General features: G+C 33.0%; 1 protein-coding gene across 13 annotated transcripts in view; it reads right to left on the bottom strand.

Moving 5' to 3' along the window:
• Positions 1 to 19,455, bottom strand: part of GRIK2 (glutamate ionotropic receptor kainate type subunit 2) — a 382,225-nt gene that overhangs the window by 212,310 nt on the left and 150,460 nt on the right. For all 13 annotated transcript variants that reach the window (XR_010471027.1, XM_065055283.1, XM_065055287.1 and 10 more), the window contains 1 exon segment: positions 17,941 to 18,114. Coding sequence is in view for 12 of the 13 variants with exons in the window: in XM_065055283.1 (XP_064911355.1) it covers positions 17,941 to 18,114 (174 nt within the window). In the remaining variant the exon portion in view is untranslated.

Raw genomic sequence — 19,455 nt, 5'->3', positions numbered from 1 at the left:
ACTGGAACAGGTTGGCCAGAGAGTTCTGGATGCCCCATCATTGGATGTGTTCAAGGTCAGGCTGGACAGTGCTTGGAGCAACCTGAACTAATTAAAGATGTCTCTGCCTATGCCAGTGGGGTTGGACTAGAGGATCTTTGAAGGTCCCTTCCAACTCAAATTTTTCAATGACTTTATTGTTTTACAGATTTTCATTTATTAAAGTCTCATTAGTTGCTTTTTTGCTGCTCTAGATATTAATACAAGTCCTTCCTTGCTACACCGATTTGTGAAAGTTACAGATTCTTAACCATAATTTTCCCTGTTGTGAATCAAGGAAAATCATTCTGATTTTACAATAGAATTTCTGACAGCAATTCACTGGTAGTTTTTATAAAGAAACCGGCATCAAGTTTATTATGTTGTACAACGGATAATCTACTCCAATCACTCTGGACAACATCTACTTTTCTGTATTGTTTGATATATTCAGATTATTTGATTATTTTCATCTGGCCTTCCAAGCATCTTTTATTGAATGATAGAATGGAAAACTTTTGCAGAATAGCAGTTCCTAGAAAAGTAGGGCTTTTCCTATTGTAGTTGAGAGAAAAATAGGAAAGCTATTTGGTCAGAAATATGAGCAGAAGAGTGAGGAGGACAGTTAGCGCTACAAAGAAAAACCTCTTAATCAGATTTTTCTTTTTCTGGAAAAAATATTGTCTCCTCACAGTGCACTATAAGGACTAATAATTTTTGCCAGATGTTACAAGCAACATTAATGTATTTATTCCTCTAAAAGCTTAATAATTAATAAAAAAAAAAAAAATTAGGACCTTTATAGCAAAACCATGTGTTAGAACTATGCAGGAAATATTAAAATTATTGAAGACACAAATGGATACCAGAAGATATTGAAATTTATACTGAAGACAGAGTAGCATTTATGGTGGGGAAAACTGAATAAAACAATTTCATGTATTATGTAATATGCTTCCAGGCACACTAGTGAAAATTCAACCCAAATCAGTAACTACAACTGAACTGAAAGCTTTAATGAATTAAACCTTTTTCTAAGAAGTACCTTCCCAAGTCATATCAAAACAGCTTGAGCTTGATTACAAAATGAAAATAAAGACCATAACCATCATGGCGGAGATGATGACTCTAGGAGGAAAGTCAATGGACTATTAAATAGGAAATCTTCTGTTTTCAAATTTTACTTTACCACTATTACATTCCTCCAGTGAGCCATTATCTGGTAGAGGAGACCTTAATCTTCTGGCAGGAAATTTCCATGTATTTAGTGTAGCTATTCATACCATAATGTGCAATCACCCCCTCATAAGAAATTCCAACTAAAATGTATGCTTTCCCAGCATGGTATCTCCATTAGCACATCCAACTGCCTAGTGAACTCAAAAGACTTAATGTTATTCCATCATGGGCTGTTGAAGGCCTCATTATCTAATCTGGGCCTACTTGATGGCTCATACTCAGAAAAATTTTTTCTCCCCTAATTTGTCTTCCCACACGGCACTATTCTAGTGAAATAAGTCATACACAGATATAAGTAAATAATATTATTTTATTAGTTAGAGACCTCTAGGTCACATGAATTATTGGACTACTACTGAAGTGTGGTTTTTATTTGTTTGTTTTTAAAAAACAATGCTCAGATTCTTGTTGTTGTCAAGATAATGAGGAGAAGACATACTGAAAGAATAGCATCAAAATAAACTGGCCCACGGAGAGCTGGCTACTAGCTGTTGTAGTGCAGCCTCTGGCTAATCTGAAAATTATTTTTAGTACTTTAGATAATTAGAATGTTATCAAAAGAGAAGACCTGGAGCCTTGTCTACTTTTCTGACATATAGACCTGCTACATCTATTAAAGATTTTAAAACTCCTTCCTCTCTCTCTCCATCTCTGGAAAGAACTAAACTCTTTGGGTTTACAGAGTGCAACATGAGAAGAGATAATTTTGCTGAGTCTCTATAAAATATGTGTATGATTTGGACAGATAAGGAGCAAGAGGCTTCATTAAATGTCATCAGGAAGAAAGCAGTGTAGAGTGTTATGGTTTCTGATATGGTTATTAGTTTTGCTACCTAAGTCCTTTCCAACCAGATTAACAGTTAAGATGTTCCTTCAAGTGGTAAAATCTGCAAGAGTTCACAACAATTAGAACAGAACGTGCTGCTGAAAAAAAATGCGACAGTACTTAAAACTGACACTGTGGGACAATCCTTGAAAGCAACAATATTCTTGTGGTTTAGGGAAAGACAAAACAAGTATTCTTATTTACTTACAATTTCTACCATATTGTTAGTGCATTTTTAGTTATTTATCATCAGATGTCATCACTTTGGTGTGTATGTAGTTACTGATTCAAAATAGCGCACCAGAAGAATAAATATCTGAGCTACAGACAAGGCAGATTAGAACTGTAAACATATCATCAAAAGTCAAAGAAAAATAAAATTAAACACTGGGGGGAGGGGGCTTGTATGTGCAAACCCCACATATATCAGAAGGGAATAATTTCATCTAATTTCAGTCACTTAAAATTAGTCAGCCAATGATCTGGGCTCTCTATGGACACTTCTTCAGTAACACGGTCTATGAAGACTTTTTAGGACAGATTTCTATATTTCTCTTCTACTGACTCCAAAGGAAATACAGGCACCTTCTTCATTAGGAGGAATGTAACCACAGGCAAGCAATATTAAACTTGTTCTCTGGGCAGTTTATCTGCAAACAGAAACAAATTAAGCCTAAGACATGGCCATCACCATGAAAGACTATATCTGAATATGCCAAGCCACTGCTGGATGATTTAGTAGACCCCTAGCCTTTCCTGGAAAGGGTTTGCCACCAAGCTTTCTGCAAGGTTACCTGTTCAACAGAGGCATAAAGACAGGCACATTGATCACTATGCCTATGACTGTACAGCATGAACAAGCTCAATTAATGATTGTCCTTACATTAAAACACAGCAAACCAGCCAAGCTCTGAACAGAACACGAAAATATTAGGCTTCTCATTGTTTCTTTTGATGGCATGACCATAATTTTAAATATTAGACCCTTTTAAATTCTCAATTATGTGAATAGATAGCTGTAATGACCAGCAACTTTGACTATCTTACAAAGATCACCAATGTGTCTCATAAACATCTAACAAAAGCATATCTTAATGTCTTCCAGGAGAAAGGACTATATGATGAGACTATATGTTGTCTGCATGATTAAGCATATATGAATCTGAGTATAGCTTTCAGTTTTGTGGCTCTAACTTGTTGCTTTTGAAGAGGTTCCCTCAGATCATATAGTGCTCTATGGAGCTACCGGAGATGACTATGAGGACAGCCGTGAGTAGTTGTCATGTTTAAATTAAAGATCATAAGATAATTCAGGTTGAAGAGACCTCAGGACTTCCCTAGTCCAACACGCTGCTCAAAGAAATGTCACTTCTGAGGTCAGACGACATTGCTCAGGACTTTGTCAGGTCTTGAAAACCTGCAAAGATGAAGACTACACCACCTCTGTGAGTAATCTGTTCCACTGCTTTATTTTCCTCATGATGATGTGTTTGTGTGTGTGATAGAAGCCTCCTCCAGTCCAAGCCTCTCTTCTTTGACTTTATGCATTTGCTTGTATACTCACACCATGCACTGCTGGGAATAGCTTGGCTCTGTCTTCTTATAACCTCCTTGCAGGTATTGAGGGGCTGCTGTTGGGTCCTCATGAGGCCTTCTTTTTCCCAGGCTAGTTCTGTCAGCCTCTCATCATAGTCCAAGTGCTCCAGTCTCTGAGCCCTGGACAATCTTGGTGGCTCTCCTCTGAACTTCCTCCAGTTTATTGAGGTCCTTCTTGTACAAAAAAGTTACTGTATGTGCTCAACGTTCTATTTGAGTTCTAAGTATTTTGTTCAATCCTCTTCTATCTCAAAAAAACACCATTGCATTCTTCATTGGTTTTATGTGCTACTACATCTAACCATATAAGTAAAAGAAAACACAGTTTAGAGGAGAGGAGCAGGGGGAACCCTAAATATCATTCTAAGAATAATTTTTAAGGTGGTAAAGTCACATTAATGAAGCCTAACTGAGTACATCATTCCATGATGTGCAATGGGTTGCTCACAGTGATGCTTCTATCACACACACAAACACAAAACTTGTTAGAGTGAAAAAAAAAAAAAATCAACAACAGCAACAGTAACTTTTGACACTATTAAAAAGCTTTAAATGAAAACATTTTCAATGTTTTCCACGCAACTTACATTGAACTGGCTGAATCTTACTGGCATTTAGCTGAATTTTAATCACATACCTGTAATAATGCAAACTACTTCAAAAATTAGATACTGCATCTCAAAATCCTCACACCTTATGAAATACAAAGAAAAGAATACTTGAGCAGATCTGGAAAGATGAACATATCTCTGCAAATAAGATAGGAAAACATCTTGGGGAACAGCTCACTCTTTAGGAGAAAATCATTAGTAAATCTTTTGCTAGATCTGGTGAAATAGTTGTCGCTATTTTATATTCCCAGAAAAGCCCTTCAGTATTTTTCTGTAACAACTATGATATCTAGTGTTCAGATAGTAAAGATTCTCTCCTGATAGTGCTTTACCACCCACTGCTCTACTGATGGACTTCCTGCTTTGATCTCACAAGTAAGTTGATACAAGTCCCTGACAATCAGATTCTAACCAAGAGCATTAAGTAAACGTCATATAAATCATCTAAACATTTTGATTCCCAAGACTATTCTGATCCAAAATAAAAGGAATATATTCTAGTATCCACAAGAAAAAGAAAAACAAACACTAATATTAATATACATTAAAAAAACAAAAATCTGCTTGTAATTTTTACTCCTGGAATCCTCTCTCTTATCTGATCTTTCATTCATTAATATATGTTTACTCAACATCATCCTTATGAGTCTCTTGATTAACAGCTTTTTTGAAGAAGTGTGATCTTTGACTCAAAGAACTGCTAACAATGATGCAAAAGCTAACAAAACTTGCTAATTTTCTACCAAATTATTGTTCATTAATTTTATTATGTCCAAGATAAACTTCAGTGTATATACACTTCATTATAGTTTTTTCACATTTTACAGTTTCACTTTATTAATCTCATTTGTATATTTTCAAGTACATCCCATATGTTTATATTTTTGGGGGGGAATGAATCTTAAATTAAAATCTGATCTCATCAAATTGAGAATAACTTCAATAAAATTGACAGGTGTCTTTCTTTTTAGCCTAATACAGATGGTCTTGTCAAATGAACACACACACTTTATCGGAGTGCAGAAAAGAACATAATCCTCACTTTTTTCTGTGTGTTTCTCCAGACAAGTTGCAGTTACTAAATCCACTACGTCATTCAGTATTCTAACATTAATGTCTAAAAGACCGAATCAGCGTTGACATCTTTTTGCATTAGTAGATTTTAAAACATGTCCTTATAAATACTTATAAATGCTCATAAATTATTTGTTCATAACCAAAGTAAACTTGAGTTTTACATTCATCATTGAAAAATTATAGGTAAAGCTCCTTATGTTGCATTTTATAAACAAACTCAATAAAAGTTTGGTTTATATGACACAGTTGTGCTTGAGACCTTATGATGTACTTTTCATTTCAAGATAACTTCTTTCAAAATCTTCACATTTAAGCACCTTTAAATTGTTTAAAAACAAGTTCCTATCATTGCTGGTGTTTGTTCCTAATTTATGAACTTTATCTAAGAAAAGTATTTGATCAATGTACACACCAAATGTGAAACAGTAAAGTCAAAAAAACCTAAGCATGTTCAATGCTAAAAGAAACACAGAGGCAATATTTTCTGATGCAACTTGACATAAATTTCAATAAAAGGCATATTTATTTCTCTTTGTATATTTAGGGTTTGCATTTAGAATACTGTCTCAGGGCTAAATCTAGAAAATGAAGATAGAGAACCCCACTTGTACTAACATTAGTAAAGGAATATTCAGTCCTAAATAAAAAGTTTGTGTTATTATTTTCCTTGTTAATTGCAAAACTGTGGAAAATCTAAGCATTTACTAATGGAAATCATAAACACATCTTTGCTTTGTACAAAGATATGAAGATCTAACTGTGCCAAAGAACAAAGAAGCCTTTCTAATTGCTCCCAGATGTTGCTATAAATCTTTCAATCCAAGACAGAAACACCTCTTTACGTGAATATAGATTTTAGTTTTTCAGTTCATGATAATACAATGAACTTCAGGCTGAGGACCTTAGAAGCATGACAGTTGTCTTCAAACAGGAAGTCATCTGTCAGTGTTTACATTTCCATATTCAACTACAAGTTGAAAACAAATGTACCCAACTGTAGATACTCCTATGTGCTTTATATATATATATATATGTATAATTTTTTTTTTTTTAGAAAAGAAGAAGGAAACTTTATGAACGAAAAACATCTTCGATGAGCAGAAATATTCATATGGGGACACAGAAGGGTTGAAGATCACAAATGTATATTCTCCTATATTATGCTTCCTAGAGGTATGTTCTGTTAATGGCGAAAAAAGATTATCACATTGGAGACATGATTATCCCTCTATACTCAGTGCTTGCCAGGCTGTACCCAGAGTACTCTGTCCAGTTACAGTGCCCACAGTTCAAAGAAGACATGGACATACTGGAGTACAAAATGATGATCACACAAAGATGATCAAAGGGCTGGTCAAGGTGATTTTGCAAGGTTCCTTCCAGCCTGACCTGTTCTATGATTCTACAAAATCTACCACTGGCCAAAAGATGTCTATAGGTATGTCAGTTTTCTCCAAGGAATCCAGGACAGTCCAGTCAGGAAATTTTGTGGACATTACCTTATAAATTAGTCTATCAACTTAATGAAATATCTGGCCAGCAGTCCTCCAGCTGCTATCTTGATATTCCTGTCTTCAGTTCCAGATATAAACTACGGCAAAACTACCTGCTCAGGAATACCTCCTTCTTCCAGCATTCAGGTGAACAGGAATCACACTGTGTGAAGCACCCTAGGGACTATGAGAGAAATGATGAGCACTGTAAGAAAATAGTTTGGGTGTGGTCTGTTTTGGTTTGATTTTGGGTTTTTTTTGTGGGCTTTTTTGTTGTTGTTTTGTTTGTTGGTTTTTGTTTTTCATCAATCTTGCAGACAAGAATATTCCTTCAGACACAGTTATTTTTATTTAGATTCTAACTAGAATCTTACTTAAATGTTGTAATAACATCAGAATACCTGTCCTGTATTTTATACAAATAGAATGCTAGAAATCTAAAAAAACCTAAGCTGATATTGTTTATTTTTTATGTAAGAAACATTGAGAAAAATCATTTCATCAGGCACACAAAATTTGCAAAGTGGTATTTTCTGAACTACATCATTTATCATGAAGAGATAGAAAAAGGATTGCCCCCTATGCTCTAGAAATACCTTGACATTCTCTCTCTGTCTTCGCTCAAGAGAGTGGAGTGTAACAAACTTACTTATGTAAAACCACTGTCTTTTACATGAATGACATTTGAAGACCCATTTAAAGAAATTATATACTTCGCATTACGTGCCAAAGTAAGTCCCATTGACTTGAACAGAACTACCGACAAATTTGTATTTTTTTTTCAGCAAGAAAGCACATTGAAAATCTTATTGAACTGAGGCCTCAATAAGCAGCTCTATAAACAGATGGATTGAATAATACATCCACTGCTGCATATTACAAAAAGAGACAAAATTAGATTTTTTCTTTTTAATAAACAATATTGAGATAAATTACATGCACACAATATCCTTTATAAAACAATACTTTCACAGTAGCATTTCAGCACTAGGCTTGAATAAAAGATTCTATAGCATCAAAATAAGGAATTTTTTTTAAAGTTTAATATTTATTTTAAGGACATTACATATTCTCTCATTATCTGAAATAGGATACAGCCTTATCTCTGCTGTTAACATACTATACATGTACTTAGGCCTTGGGAAGTGGGAATACGAAGACTATAAAAGCTGTAACATCTGAAGTCTCTGTTTCATAGCATCATGATACTTGGTTCTCTTTAATGTATTCAATATGTTACTTTTTCATGTCTTTCCTATGCTGAACGTCATCTGTGACAGCAGAGACCTCAGGTTCACCAAAATATATGTGTGTATATATATATATATATATATATATATATATATATATATGAAATAATAAAAGCACATTAATTTTGTTTCCAGCCTGACATAAAGGTATTCACATGTCAATTCAGGTTGATGCTTGAATTTTCCTAGGCACTGTCTAATAGGTCTGTATGCATGACTGTAGCAACTGTATTTCCACTATAGTGTTTAAGTGGAAAATCTATTCACTACTAAAATTCTAGTTAGACGCATGATTAGGCAGCCTAAATTCAGGTATATAGCACCATTTGAAATATTAAAGTATATGCGAAATATCCAGAGAAGGTGGACAGACGTGACTTTGGACTTATAGGGGACCTGTGGTCTTCTGGATGGGCATATGGAGGCCAGGCACAATATCCCATGGCATCTGAAAAGCACTAAAATTGAGTCCATGATGTTCTGGACAGGCACTAGAGTTATCCCTTAGGAAAATTAATTTAAGCAATAACTATATATCTGATCTGTATGAAAGTCACTGTGAAGTCTATGTGAACTGTATGAACCCATGTACAATTAGAAATACTGTGCTGCATCTTGACGAGATAAATAAAAAAAATTACAGGGAGAAGTAACTTCTTTCATTAAATGAATCTATATACATCTGGAAATGGAAAAAAAATGGAAAAACTTTCAAGTGTGTACCCCTTCAAGTCTTTAGCATAGAGAATGGTATGCCAGAAGCTTGTTTATTTCTACCAGCTATGTCAACTGGTTTAGTAAGTATTAATTAGTAACAGAGAGAAAAACATCTATTTTATTTTTCATAAATCAGAATATTCAGAGACAAATATTTACATACGATTTTCACTCTCTTTCACCCATTTACAGTGTGCAATATTTAATACTCAATTGAGTAAAAGAAAATCAGCTCTTCAGTTCATCTGCATTACCATATCTAAGTCTGGCATGCATGTAGCAAACTAAAGGTTAGCCAAATTACACACATATACTGGTTTCCAAAGGACCAGGATTTTACCCAGAACATACTTTTAAACCTCGCTATTGAGATGAGTACATATCAGCCCTAACAGGCAGTGCCACTGTGAAGCTGATGAGCACACACTAAGTGCTCAATGGACAGTTCCTTCTCTCCACAAACCTAATTATTTACATGGCTGCTTGACCAGCATGGTTACACTGTCACCAGTCCACATCCACTGTAGCGACGATTGCTAGAGTTGTGCATTCCTGCAAATAAGTCGGCTGATTACTGGCTTTGATTGTGCTGCTCCTAAATACAACATTTTTTAATCATGCCAGTAAAGAAACAGAATAAATGTAATCTTGCTTTTGGTTTACTTTTCATGAAAAGTTACAAGAAATACAGTGTAGAAATAAAATATTAAACTGAATTTCAGAATACAGATTCTAAGAAAACTATCTTCTTTGACAGACTATGGTATATTAGATTATACTCCTCAGACTTTGAATTTCATACAGTGCAGAAACTTGCATATTTACTGAGTAAAGGCACTTATGTTCTAATTTCAAAAACTACAACAAAAAAACCCAACCAAACAAAAAACCAAACCAAACAAAAAAACATCCACCAACAAAACAAAACAAATCAAACCAAAAAAACACCAACAAAACAAGCCAAGTCAAAACAAACAAACAAATTTAAAAAAAAGACAAAAATCCCCAAAACAACAACAAAAAAAAACCCTATGCTTCAGCTAGTCTTCCAGACTGCATAGGAGTTTTTGCACGTTGCACAATCTCTGACATTTCCCTTTTTGCTGTTACACTGTGTTCCCTCTATTATTTTGTAAAGAGTAGCAGGAGAGTTCTAAACATCAAAGCAGTATATAAACCCGTGTTAATCTTGCTACATTTATAAATACATGTATACATCCTCAGACCACATCTGGAAGAATTCTATGAAATCTTCCATAGTAGGGAAGCTGCAATTTCTGCTAAATGCTCTACAACACTTGGGCATATCTTTCCTTTGGGACAGGATCACAAGTTTCTGATAGATCCTGTCTCCTAAATGCCAAGAAAAACTACATAAAGGCATCAAATATTTAATAATGTAATTAATTATCAAAATAGCTGATACATCATTACTAAAACATCTTACAGCATGAAATCCTGCATAGTCCCTAAACTCATGCAGTTAAGTGTGCCTAGGGGAGATTCCTAGCTTGTAATGCACTAATAAGTAATTGTTTAGCATTTCCTTTGAAGTAGACATTTGCTGCCACAGTATTTTACTAAACACATCTCATCAGCAAATCCAGAAAATTCCTTTTGCTAAAGGGATAATTATAAAGCTGTCTACATAACAGACTATCCTCTTTGAAGCTCTAAATCAGAATCCAAGTCTCTATCTCTATAATGAGTATTTCTTTTTGTTTTTATGGATCTTTTCACCCTCAGGAACTTTAACAGCACCTTAATCCTCATAGAATCCTTCTGTCCAGTCACAGTGCCTGCTAGCAGTTACTAAATTATTACTTAACTAGCAATCTCAAATATAACTGTTATTTCCATATTGTTATGTAGAAATTGCAGTTTCACAAATATTCTTTTACTGTTAACAGAACTAATTTGTGACAAGTTATTCAACAAATCGCAAGACTTACCTTCTGTGAAATAACTTTGCTGCTAAAGAGATTACGATTTCGAATCAAGAATGTAACAAGTGTGAAATAATTTATTATTTTTAAAAATTCAAAGCATACTCTAAGGAAGTAAAGCAGCTGTAGATTACATTAATACTGCTACAAAACATCTGAAATTTCATTAAAGCACAAATTGAACAAGCTTAAAAATACTGCATTTGCAATTAATGTATTCTTTTTTTCCCACCTGTAACTATAAAAGTCTACTTGCCTAAAGAAAAATAAAACTAAATTTTAGAACTTTCTATCTCAGTGTAGAATTGATATCTAGTGCAATAACCTCACTATATCATTTTGTGCAGTCATTGAAAATCCTGACATGAAGGATGAATACAGTAAGTCAAACTCCAAAAGTGTGCTGAAAGAAAATCCTGGATGACACCATTATTTTTTCCTTCCTTTGGGAATAAAGCAAAGCAGTGAATTTTGGACAACACTGCACAAGAAACTAAGTTGATGTACAGAACAAAAATAGATGGAGTTAGATATACAAAATACTAGTACTGCTAATAGAGTATATTTCAAGTTTTACATCTCCCCAATTTCTTCAGTCAGTATTTAGGAGCTTAATTTTAACACTGGTTAACATCTGATATCTTCCTTTATCACTGCTGTATTTTTTTATTCACAATTTGACTTGGCTCATGCTACTCACCTAAACCTTCATTAAAATGGATTAGAGACACCCAGATTCAAATTCTTGGGGCTGTTTTGGGGTTTTTTGTGTGTTTTGTGTGTGTGTGTGTGTTTTTTGTTTGTTGGTTTGGGTTTTCTGTTTGGTTGGTTGGTTGGTTGGTTTGTTTGTCTTGAGTAGGGTATTGAACCTCGGAAATATACACTTGTATTTCATAGCAGTATAGCCATAGAAGAGTGCCCTCAAAATTATTCATGTCCAATTATCTGACATGGGAGTTATATTACACAATTTTAACTTCAGCATTTTTGCTGTATCTCTCAAAACACCTAGTTTCAAAATCAATTTCCTAGAGCCTTGTGAAGTTAATATATTTATGTATTCCTTCAATTAAAGACAATGTATGAAAGTATTAGCATTCTTCCTGGTGAAATTTTTATCTTTTTTACAGCTACGTATTTGAAGAAAATATGCTTGTATCTATTCTTTTTATTCAAGGAAGCCTATACACCAGCTTTTAGAAATTTTGAATCCTTCTTCATAAAATCTCATCTCTCATTTTTTTGTATCAGATTAAAATCTCATACATGGAAATTAACCACAAGCCTATCCTGGGTAAGCAACAAATCTCTACATTTTTGCCCTTAGTATTTACTATCACACTAAATTTTTATTGTAACTAGTTTTCACTTGCTAAGAGATATTATTTTTAATGGTGGAGAGCACCTAAGCTTGAAAAGTACGCTATGTCCAGAAAAAAAAAAAAAAAAAGAGAAATGTAAAAAATTTGTAACAAAATAAACAAGAGAATTTAGAGTGGAAAGAAAAAGCACACAAATAAATGATGCTCTCTTCTGCTAGGCAGCATATCAGACCCAAATTACTATTTTTCTGAGGAAACACTTCAATATTGACCTTAGCCACAGCATTCAACAAGTAGCACAGTGCTTCCCTGCATCTGCCATATACAGCTACTGAAGTGAACATTAAAGAATAGAATTCACAGTCAGAATAGAAAAAAAAGTACGCTCTTTTCTACATAAGATGAAAGCAGATAGCTAAATTGAGTGATAGGCAAAAGCAATTAGTAGGGAAAACTTTACATTAATGAAGCAGCAGAACTTGTTAGGTCATCTGAATTATACATGTTAAGTTCTGACTTGAGGCACAAAAAATTGTGGAATATTCATAGTTGTAGAGTAAATGAATTCTGAACTCATAACACTTCATTCATGCTTTACTTTGCTTGGTCTAAATCATGGTTGTCATATATACATGTGGAAGTGCGTTTATGTTCAAGGATTTTGTTTGGTTGGTTTTCGTTTGTTGGTTGTCTTTTGATGTTGTTTATTTGTTTTTCTCTGTACTCTACTTGTACAGACTCAAAAATAGTAAGTCAAGTATACCAACAGTAAAGTTTCTTGAAAATAGTATGCCATTTGTCTGTTTTCCAGAATATTTTTCCATTAATACAGTACAAATTACAGTACTGTTAGAACTTAACAAAAACATTCAGTCATCATAATTAAGTAGTTTTTCCATCTTGCAAGAGAATCCAAAATTCAAATTTTTTGCTCTAGTCTAAGTCAGGATGAAACCTTGCAAAACTAAACTTTTTACAAAAAATAAAAAAAAAAAAAGAAAGAAAAACACCTACAATAAATGTTATTATTACTTTTTTTTTAACTTATATCATAAATTCATTTTTCAATAAGAAATCTTATGCTTGTTTAAAAACAGTGTGGGTTTTTTTAATGCCAAGCAATTTTGCTCAAGTGGTTGTTAAGTACCACTTTCAAGTTTCAGAATTTAGTGTAAAGTTAGTGAAAAATAACAGCAAAGAATATATCATCTACAGAGAATTGTTTAAGGAAATTGTTTAAAGATCCTCAATCTAGTTAGGAGTTGTTTAGTAATATCATAATACAATGCTCCATTTAAGACTGGTTTCAGTATGTATTGCAATCTGCAATGCTGAAATACTTTTAAGGCAGATTGCCTCAACAGAACCATAGATTTTCATACATGAATCTATCATACATTATATATATATATATATATATATATATATATATATATAAAAAAAATATTCAGTTTGGTCACATACAGCTCCAAATATTTACCTTGGAGCAAAGCTCAAAACTTTCAGTGATGCTATTTAACCTCTTTTGATTTGAATGCTGTTCATACATTATAATTAAGTAGTCTCTGGGACAGAAATGTGCATGGAAAAAACATTCAGCAGACGTCTATATTTTAGTTCTATGCACGAGGTTCTGTAACCTGGTAAAATATGTTTAGGCAACCAAACATTCTAGCAGAATGATTCTAGCAGAATGATAAACCTGTGATAATCCAGTCTGACAGCTGACCAAACCAATACCTGGTGGTTTTTACCATAATGTTCGGTATATTTAAGTTTCTTACAGCTGGAACAAGTTCAGAAGATAACGACCCACACTGCGCACATCTTAACTTTACAAATGTGGATTCTGAACTGCTAAATTAGTGGTGAGAAACAGGGAAATGTATGAATGGACTGTCATTTACCAGGTAGATTGTGACAGATTAGAACCACTTTGGATTTTATTTGGAAACATGTAAACAAAACAAAACAAACAAAAAAAAAAAAACAACAAAAAAACAAAAACACTTATGTGTTGCTGAATTAAGGTAGGAAGTGTAGGATCAAGAATTCATTACAAAGTTTATTCTAGTCTGAAAAAGTTCCAGCTTTGGCTTTAACTTGGGCAAAGATTTTATTAATTTTTTCATCGTGACTTTTTCACTCAACAGTATCAAGAAGAAACAAGTAGACAATGAGAAAAAGAGAAGCATTAGATACAGTTAATTCTATTAGTAAGAAGGCATTGCAACAGATTGGTCTTTGGCTTTTCTTCTGTTCTTGTATTTTTTTTAAGGCATGGCCTATTACTTCTGACAGAATTATTATAATTGTATTCTTATACTTTTATTATAGGAAGTAACAGCCGTGTCATGTGCCAGTTCCACATGATCGTTACTTTTAAAAGCACCACATATTTCTTCCCATCTGTTTAGTAAGCAGATAGTGACACATAAACAATGATCAAAGCAAAGACAAGACTGATGAGAATATTCAGAAAAAAACACCTTTACAGATTTAAGAAATAAATATGATCTTGTAAGTAACTTCATAAGCTGTATCATGTGTACACATTTCTTCACAAGTGTGTGACAGAGATAAAAAGATACAAATGTATCTGAATAGCAACACATTCAGATTGTTATTGATATGTTGTGAGGATCAACACCTCTTTGATTATCCTCAGACCAATAAAGAAATACAAAAGAACCATTAAAAAATGAAATCTCTAAGTATGTGATTCATGATATAAAAGCCTCTCCAATAAAAGCAGACCACTGATACTTTCTCAGGAATTCTATGTATCATATTAAAAGTGTATTCAGTTTCATTTCAAAGTTGCCAAGCAATTTAGACTTTGGTAGAATTTGTATCTATTTGATTCTCATAAACACTTAAAAGCAAATCTTTTATCACAAGAAGTCTGTATAAAGAAATCATGTATAGTCTGATGCAACAAGGTAAATGATTTTCAACATTTGCACAGATTTTCTAGAGTCACAGAAAGAATGCAGCCAGTTGTGCTGTAGTTACTCTCCTGAATCACAGAATGGATTTTATTTATTTGTTTTACAAGTAAGCTAACATTTATTAAGTGATAGAATTATGGTAGCATTTATTAAATAGTTTACATTTGATTTTCCAAAGCTGTGAAAAGGACTAGAAACAAAGGAAAAACTATCCTAACTGAAGTCAATAGGATCTACACTTGGAAATTTGACTTGGAACATTCCAAAGAGATGAGACTTTTTTTATCCACTTTCTATTACACTGGGATATTAAAGGTCAGAGAGTTATGAAGAAAATTACATACTAATTGGAGATTTACTCAAGCCTACAGAAAACAACTTAAAACAAGAATTAAGACTGGGAACTCTGTGAATCATAAATAAGGAAATGTAATGTCTTAGTTAAATTGATAGTTCTAATTCTGTTATGATGGCTAAGTCAGAAGAAGAAGGACATAACAGAAACACCACCAAAGCTTATAAATTTAATGATCCGTCGCTGCCTGGTTTTACACCACTGAAAATAAGTTAGTCTTCAATGAGATCTCTAAATGCTCAGAGTTACATAAAACTCATTTTTTTATTCAGCAAATTCTCACATTTCAGATGGATTGAGTTACATTTAGCTACATGGCTCAAGCTGAATGTACTCCCACTAGGCAGGCTTATTGCTAATGTTTTTCTGAATAAGCTGTAGTCAATCTCAATCAATGAAAATAAAACTAATATCCGGTTCAGCCCATATAAGTTAGAGTTTTCCATAATAACAATTAACATCTGTGTAGAGTCTTTAATTCCTGACTGCATTGCTGACTTTAAATACACATGAGCAACAGTGAAATGGAACTCAAATTTTACAAAATTAACAACTTTATTGATAAGTCGGTAAAAAGACTTCTTTTATTCCACTATTTTTATTCTGAGCCCAAGAAGAACTTTGTGAAATGATATCATGACATAACTTTCTTTTACACCTTCCAAAGATATTTCTTGTAAAATTGGTATCCTATAATTTTTTTTTTCTGTATCTAAGGGCCAAATTATAAAAGATCCATAAGCACCTAACACTTCTCAAGATTATTAGGCCTTTCAGTATCCTTTAAATTCTATCTGCATATCTCAGGTATCTGAAACCAAATCAATATAAAGAATCTCCATTAAATATAAATCCCAGTCTGCTTGAATACTTGGTTTTACTTAGATTTACAAAGAGGACTCTGAAAGGTCCAAAAGAGAAACCAGTGTGGTTTTCATACACTTCTTTACCTTGTCCTATGCTGAGACAAAGTAATGGTGTAAAGTATGGTGTTACATAGTCATATACTAGCAATGATAGGTTTCTGCCTTACATCAGAAGCATATATGAGTATGGTACTTTATTTACAGCACCACAAAAGATGAAAAACACTTGACTAGCCCACTGAACTCTATTCCAATATTCATTATTGTATTATTTGATTGACTATGGCCCTATGTTCTGATAAAGTAACTATTGCTACTGATGTTGGTAACTATCCGAAGATTTGAGATCAATTTGCTCAATGCATAAAATACACAACTAGAAAGAATGAGAAGGACTGCTACAAATTTTAAATTGAAAAAGGTAAAAATCAAAGAATGAAAATATTCTTGCAAGAAAGGAAGAAGAAAACAATTACTTAGAATAATAAGCAGGAGCTACATGTAAACCAGTTGCATACTTCACATATTTCTAAAATTCTGGAGAGTTAATATGCTTATTTGGAATTATTTAGAGAAATGAACAATGTAAATTTACAGTTCCCATCATATAGTACTTTAAAAGTGCAGCACAACAGAACTAGTAAATAAATTATTTTTTAAATGTTTCCAAATATCATGTTCAAGACACTACATATAACAAATAGAAGAAAAAGGTGGTGTTCTCTTTTTAGATGATTTTATAAAAAGAAAAAAAAAAGAAATTCACTTTTTCACTTTTTAATATATTGTCATTTAGTAGCTTATGTATATAAAATCTTTACATCTAACCAGTAGGAAAAAAAGCGTTCAAAATTAATTATGTGACTCAACACAATCTAGATAACTGATAGATAACAAGGATACTAATCTTCAAGAAACAGAATTTGTTATTTTTGAAATTAAACATGAAAAGGCTTCTAAAAAAATATCTAAAGAATAGTAGAACCCTGTTAGCAAAGATGTTAGAAATCACTCCATGACAAAGTAGAATATTAAATCTTTCAACAAATTTGAAAACTAAAAAGGTCCTAATATAGGATTTGTTTTAAAATAAATCCCTTCTGGACAATATAATTTGAGATTTAATTCCAATTAATGAGCAGAAACTCACTGAAAACCTAGTAAGGAAATTTTATTTGCATGAACATAATTGTAATTTTCATGAACCTAAGAAAGGCCACAGAATAATCACAAAGGAAAAAAAAATAGGAAACTAGAATAATTACCTATGGGAAGGCATAGAAACTGGAAAGGATAGTAAGAAGGTGTTGCTTATAGTATTCATAAAATATATATCAAAAATAATGTAGAAATGAAATAGTACGCATTATTAATGACTGAATCTTAAGTTAAAACAAAGTAGGGAAGTATGGACTAGATTAATTAGACTTTTACAATGTGACATTATCATTTGGAAAATAATACAGTGTGTGTAATTCTGAAAGAAAGTTAATATGTACATGTATTCAGTCTGCAAAATATTAACACAAACATCATAGTTACTCTCTGACTCATGTTTACAATAATATTTGGTCTCATACCTCTAAGTAATTTTAGTAACAAAAATAAAATGTTAGGAGTTTTTTTAGCTTCACAAACAAATACAAAAAGGAACTAAGCAGTTATATCCATACCGTCATAAATCCATCCAGTAAACCTGAATCAGGCTTTGGAGGTGCTTGCAATCGCTCCATAGACCACTTTTCAATGATAGATGACACCTGGGTATTTTCTGTGTTTAGAATTCTGAATCCGGTCATATTAACACCACTATACCGATAGGGTTCCACATCCAAGGCAAACAGGTCCTGAAAAAAAATGACCATAATATAAATTCTTTAATACACTGAAATCCCTATTTGAATTATAGGACCATTTCTCCAAATGAGAGTACTGAATTCTGCAGGAGTAACAGTGTTACATGCACCAGAAAGTATGCTCTCTTTATTTGGGGACCTTTGTGAGCAAGCAAGTCAGCTGACCCTGTAGTGGGAGTAATCTGATTCACAAAGGAAGAACTGCTTCAACTGCCTTTTTGTAATTATTATTATTATTATTATTAAAAAGAAAAAAAGCCTTTTAGGAAATGCTAAGTCCAGTGGAAGAACTGTAGCCATATTAGTTAGGCTTAAATACTATAGTAGGCCTGAATATTACTATTAATTGCTAAAAAATATTGTTATTAATCACTACTGCTTTGGCTTACCAGAACAGACTTCAAATCATAAAATAAACAGAACAGGAGATTCCTTGCACCCTCAGTCTCTATGAAACTTTAGACAATAAATTGTGGGGGAGGAGGGGAAATGTACATGGGTTTAAATTTAACCTAAAACATTTTTTGCAGCTATAAATTATACTTCCAAATACGGACATATCTTAGATAAGAATTTACCTTTGCAAGAATAACCTTTGACAATTCATGTATTTTCAATACATATGCGTCTGTGTGTATTTAGGCCCCCAACAAACACAGAGGCAAATACAAATTAAAAATTGATAAAAAGAAAAAAATCAAATTTTAGATCAAGCAAGTAAACTCAAGATTATTCCAATCCTTTGACGCAATCCGTCGAAACAATATAGAACTAGTACTTAACTTCAGGAAACTCATTACTACATTCAAATTTTGATGATGGAGGGGGAAAAAAGTATGTGAAGAAAACAGTCATGACTCATTAAGCCTAGCTATGTGCATCTAGTAAACGGACTAGAGTTGGACCAAGGGTTGGACTCGATGATCTCTGAGGTCTTTTCCAACCCAGTCGATTCTGTGATTCTGTGATTCTGTGATTATAAACAAACTTTCACTTGGTTTAATTTGTTTCATTTGGAATAATTACATTACTGTCCTATAACATAATTTCATTGAACTTAGAAATTTTCCACATAATTTCTATGTAGTCATTAAAATAATTTTTAACTTCTTTTTAACTTTTTCTTTTGCAGAGAGCTTAATATATTAAAAATTTCCATGAAATGGTAGTGTTATGTGTAACACTTGCTTGAATCCATTTTGTTTGCTGGCTAGAATTGAAGAAGATTAAATATCGTACTATGGAAAACCAGAATATAATTCATTATTCATTGTTAACATCACTAAGCCCACAAAAATATCAGTTATCAATAATTACCCATTTTTAACTAGT

Source organism: Columba livia, chromosome 3, assembly GCF_036013475.1.
Source record: "Columba livia isolate bColLiv1 breed racing homer chromosome 3, bColLiv1.pat.W.v2, whole genome shotgun sequence".
Classification (NCBI taxonomy): Eukaryota; Metazoa; Chordata; class Aves; order Columbiformes; family Columbidae; genus Columba; species Columba livia.
Note: the sequence above shows the minus strand (reverse complement) of the source record. Positions and strands in the feature narration are given on the sequence as shown.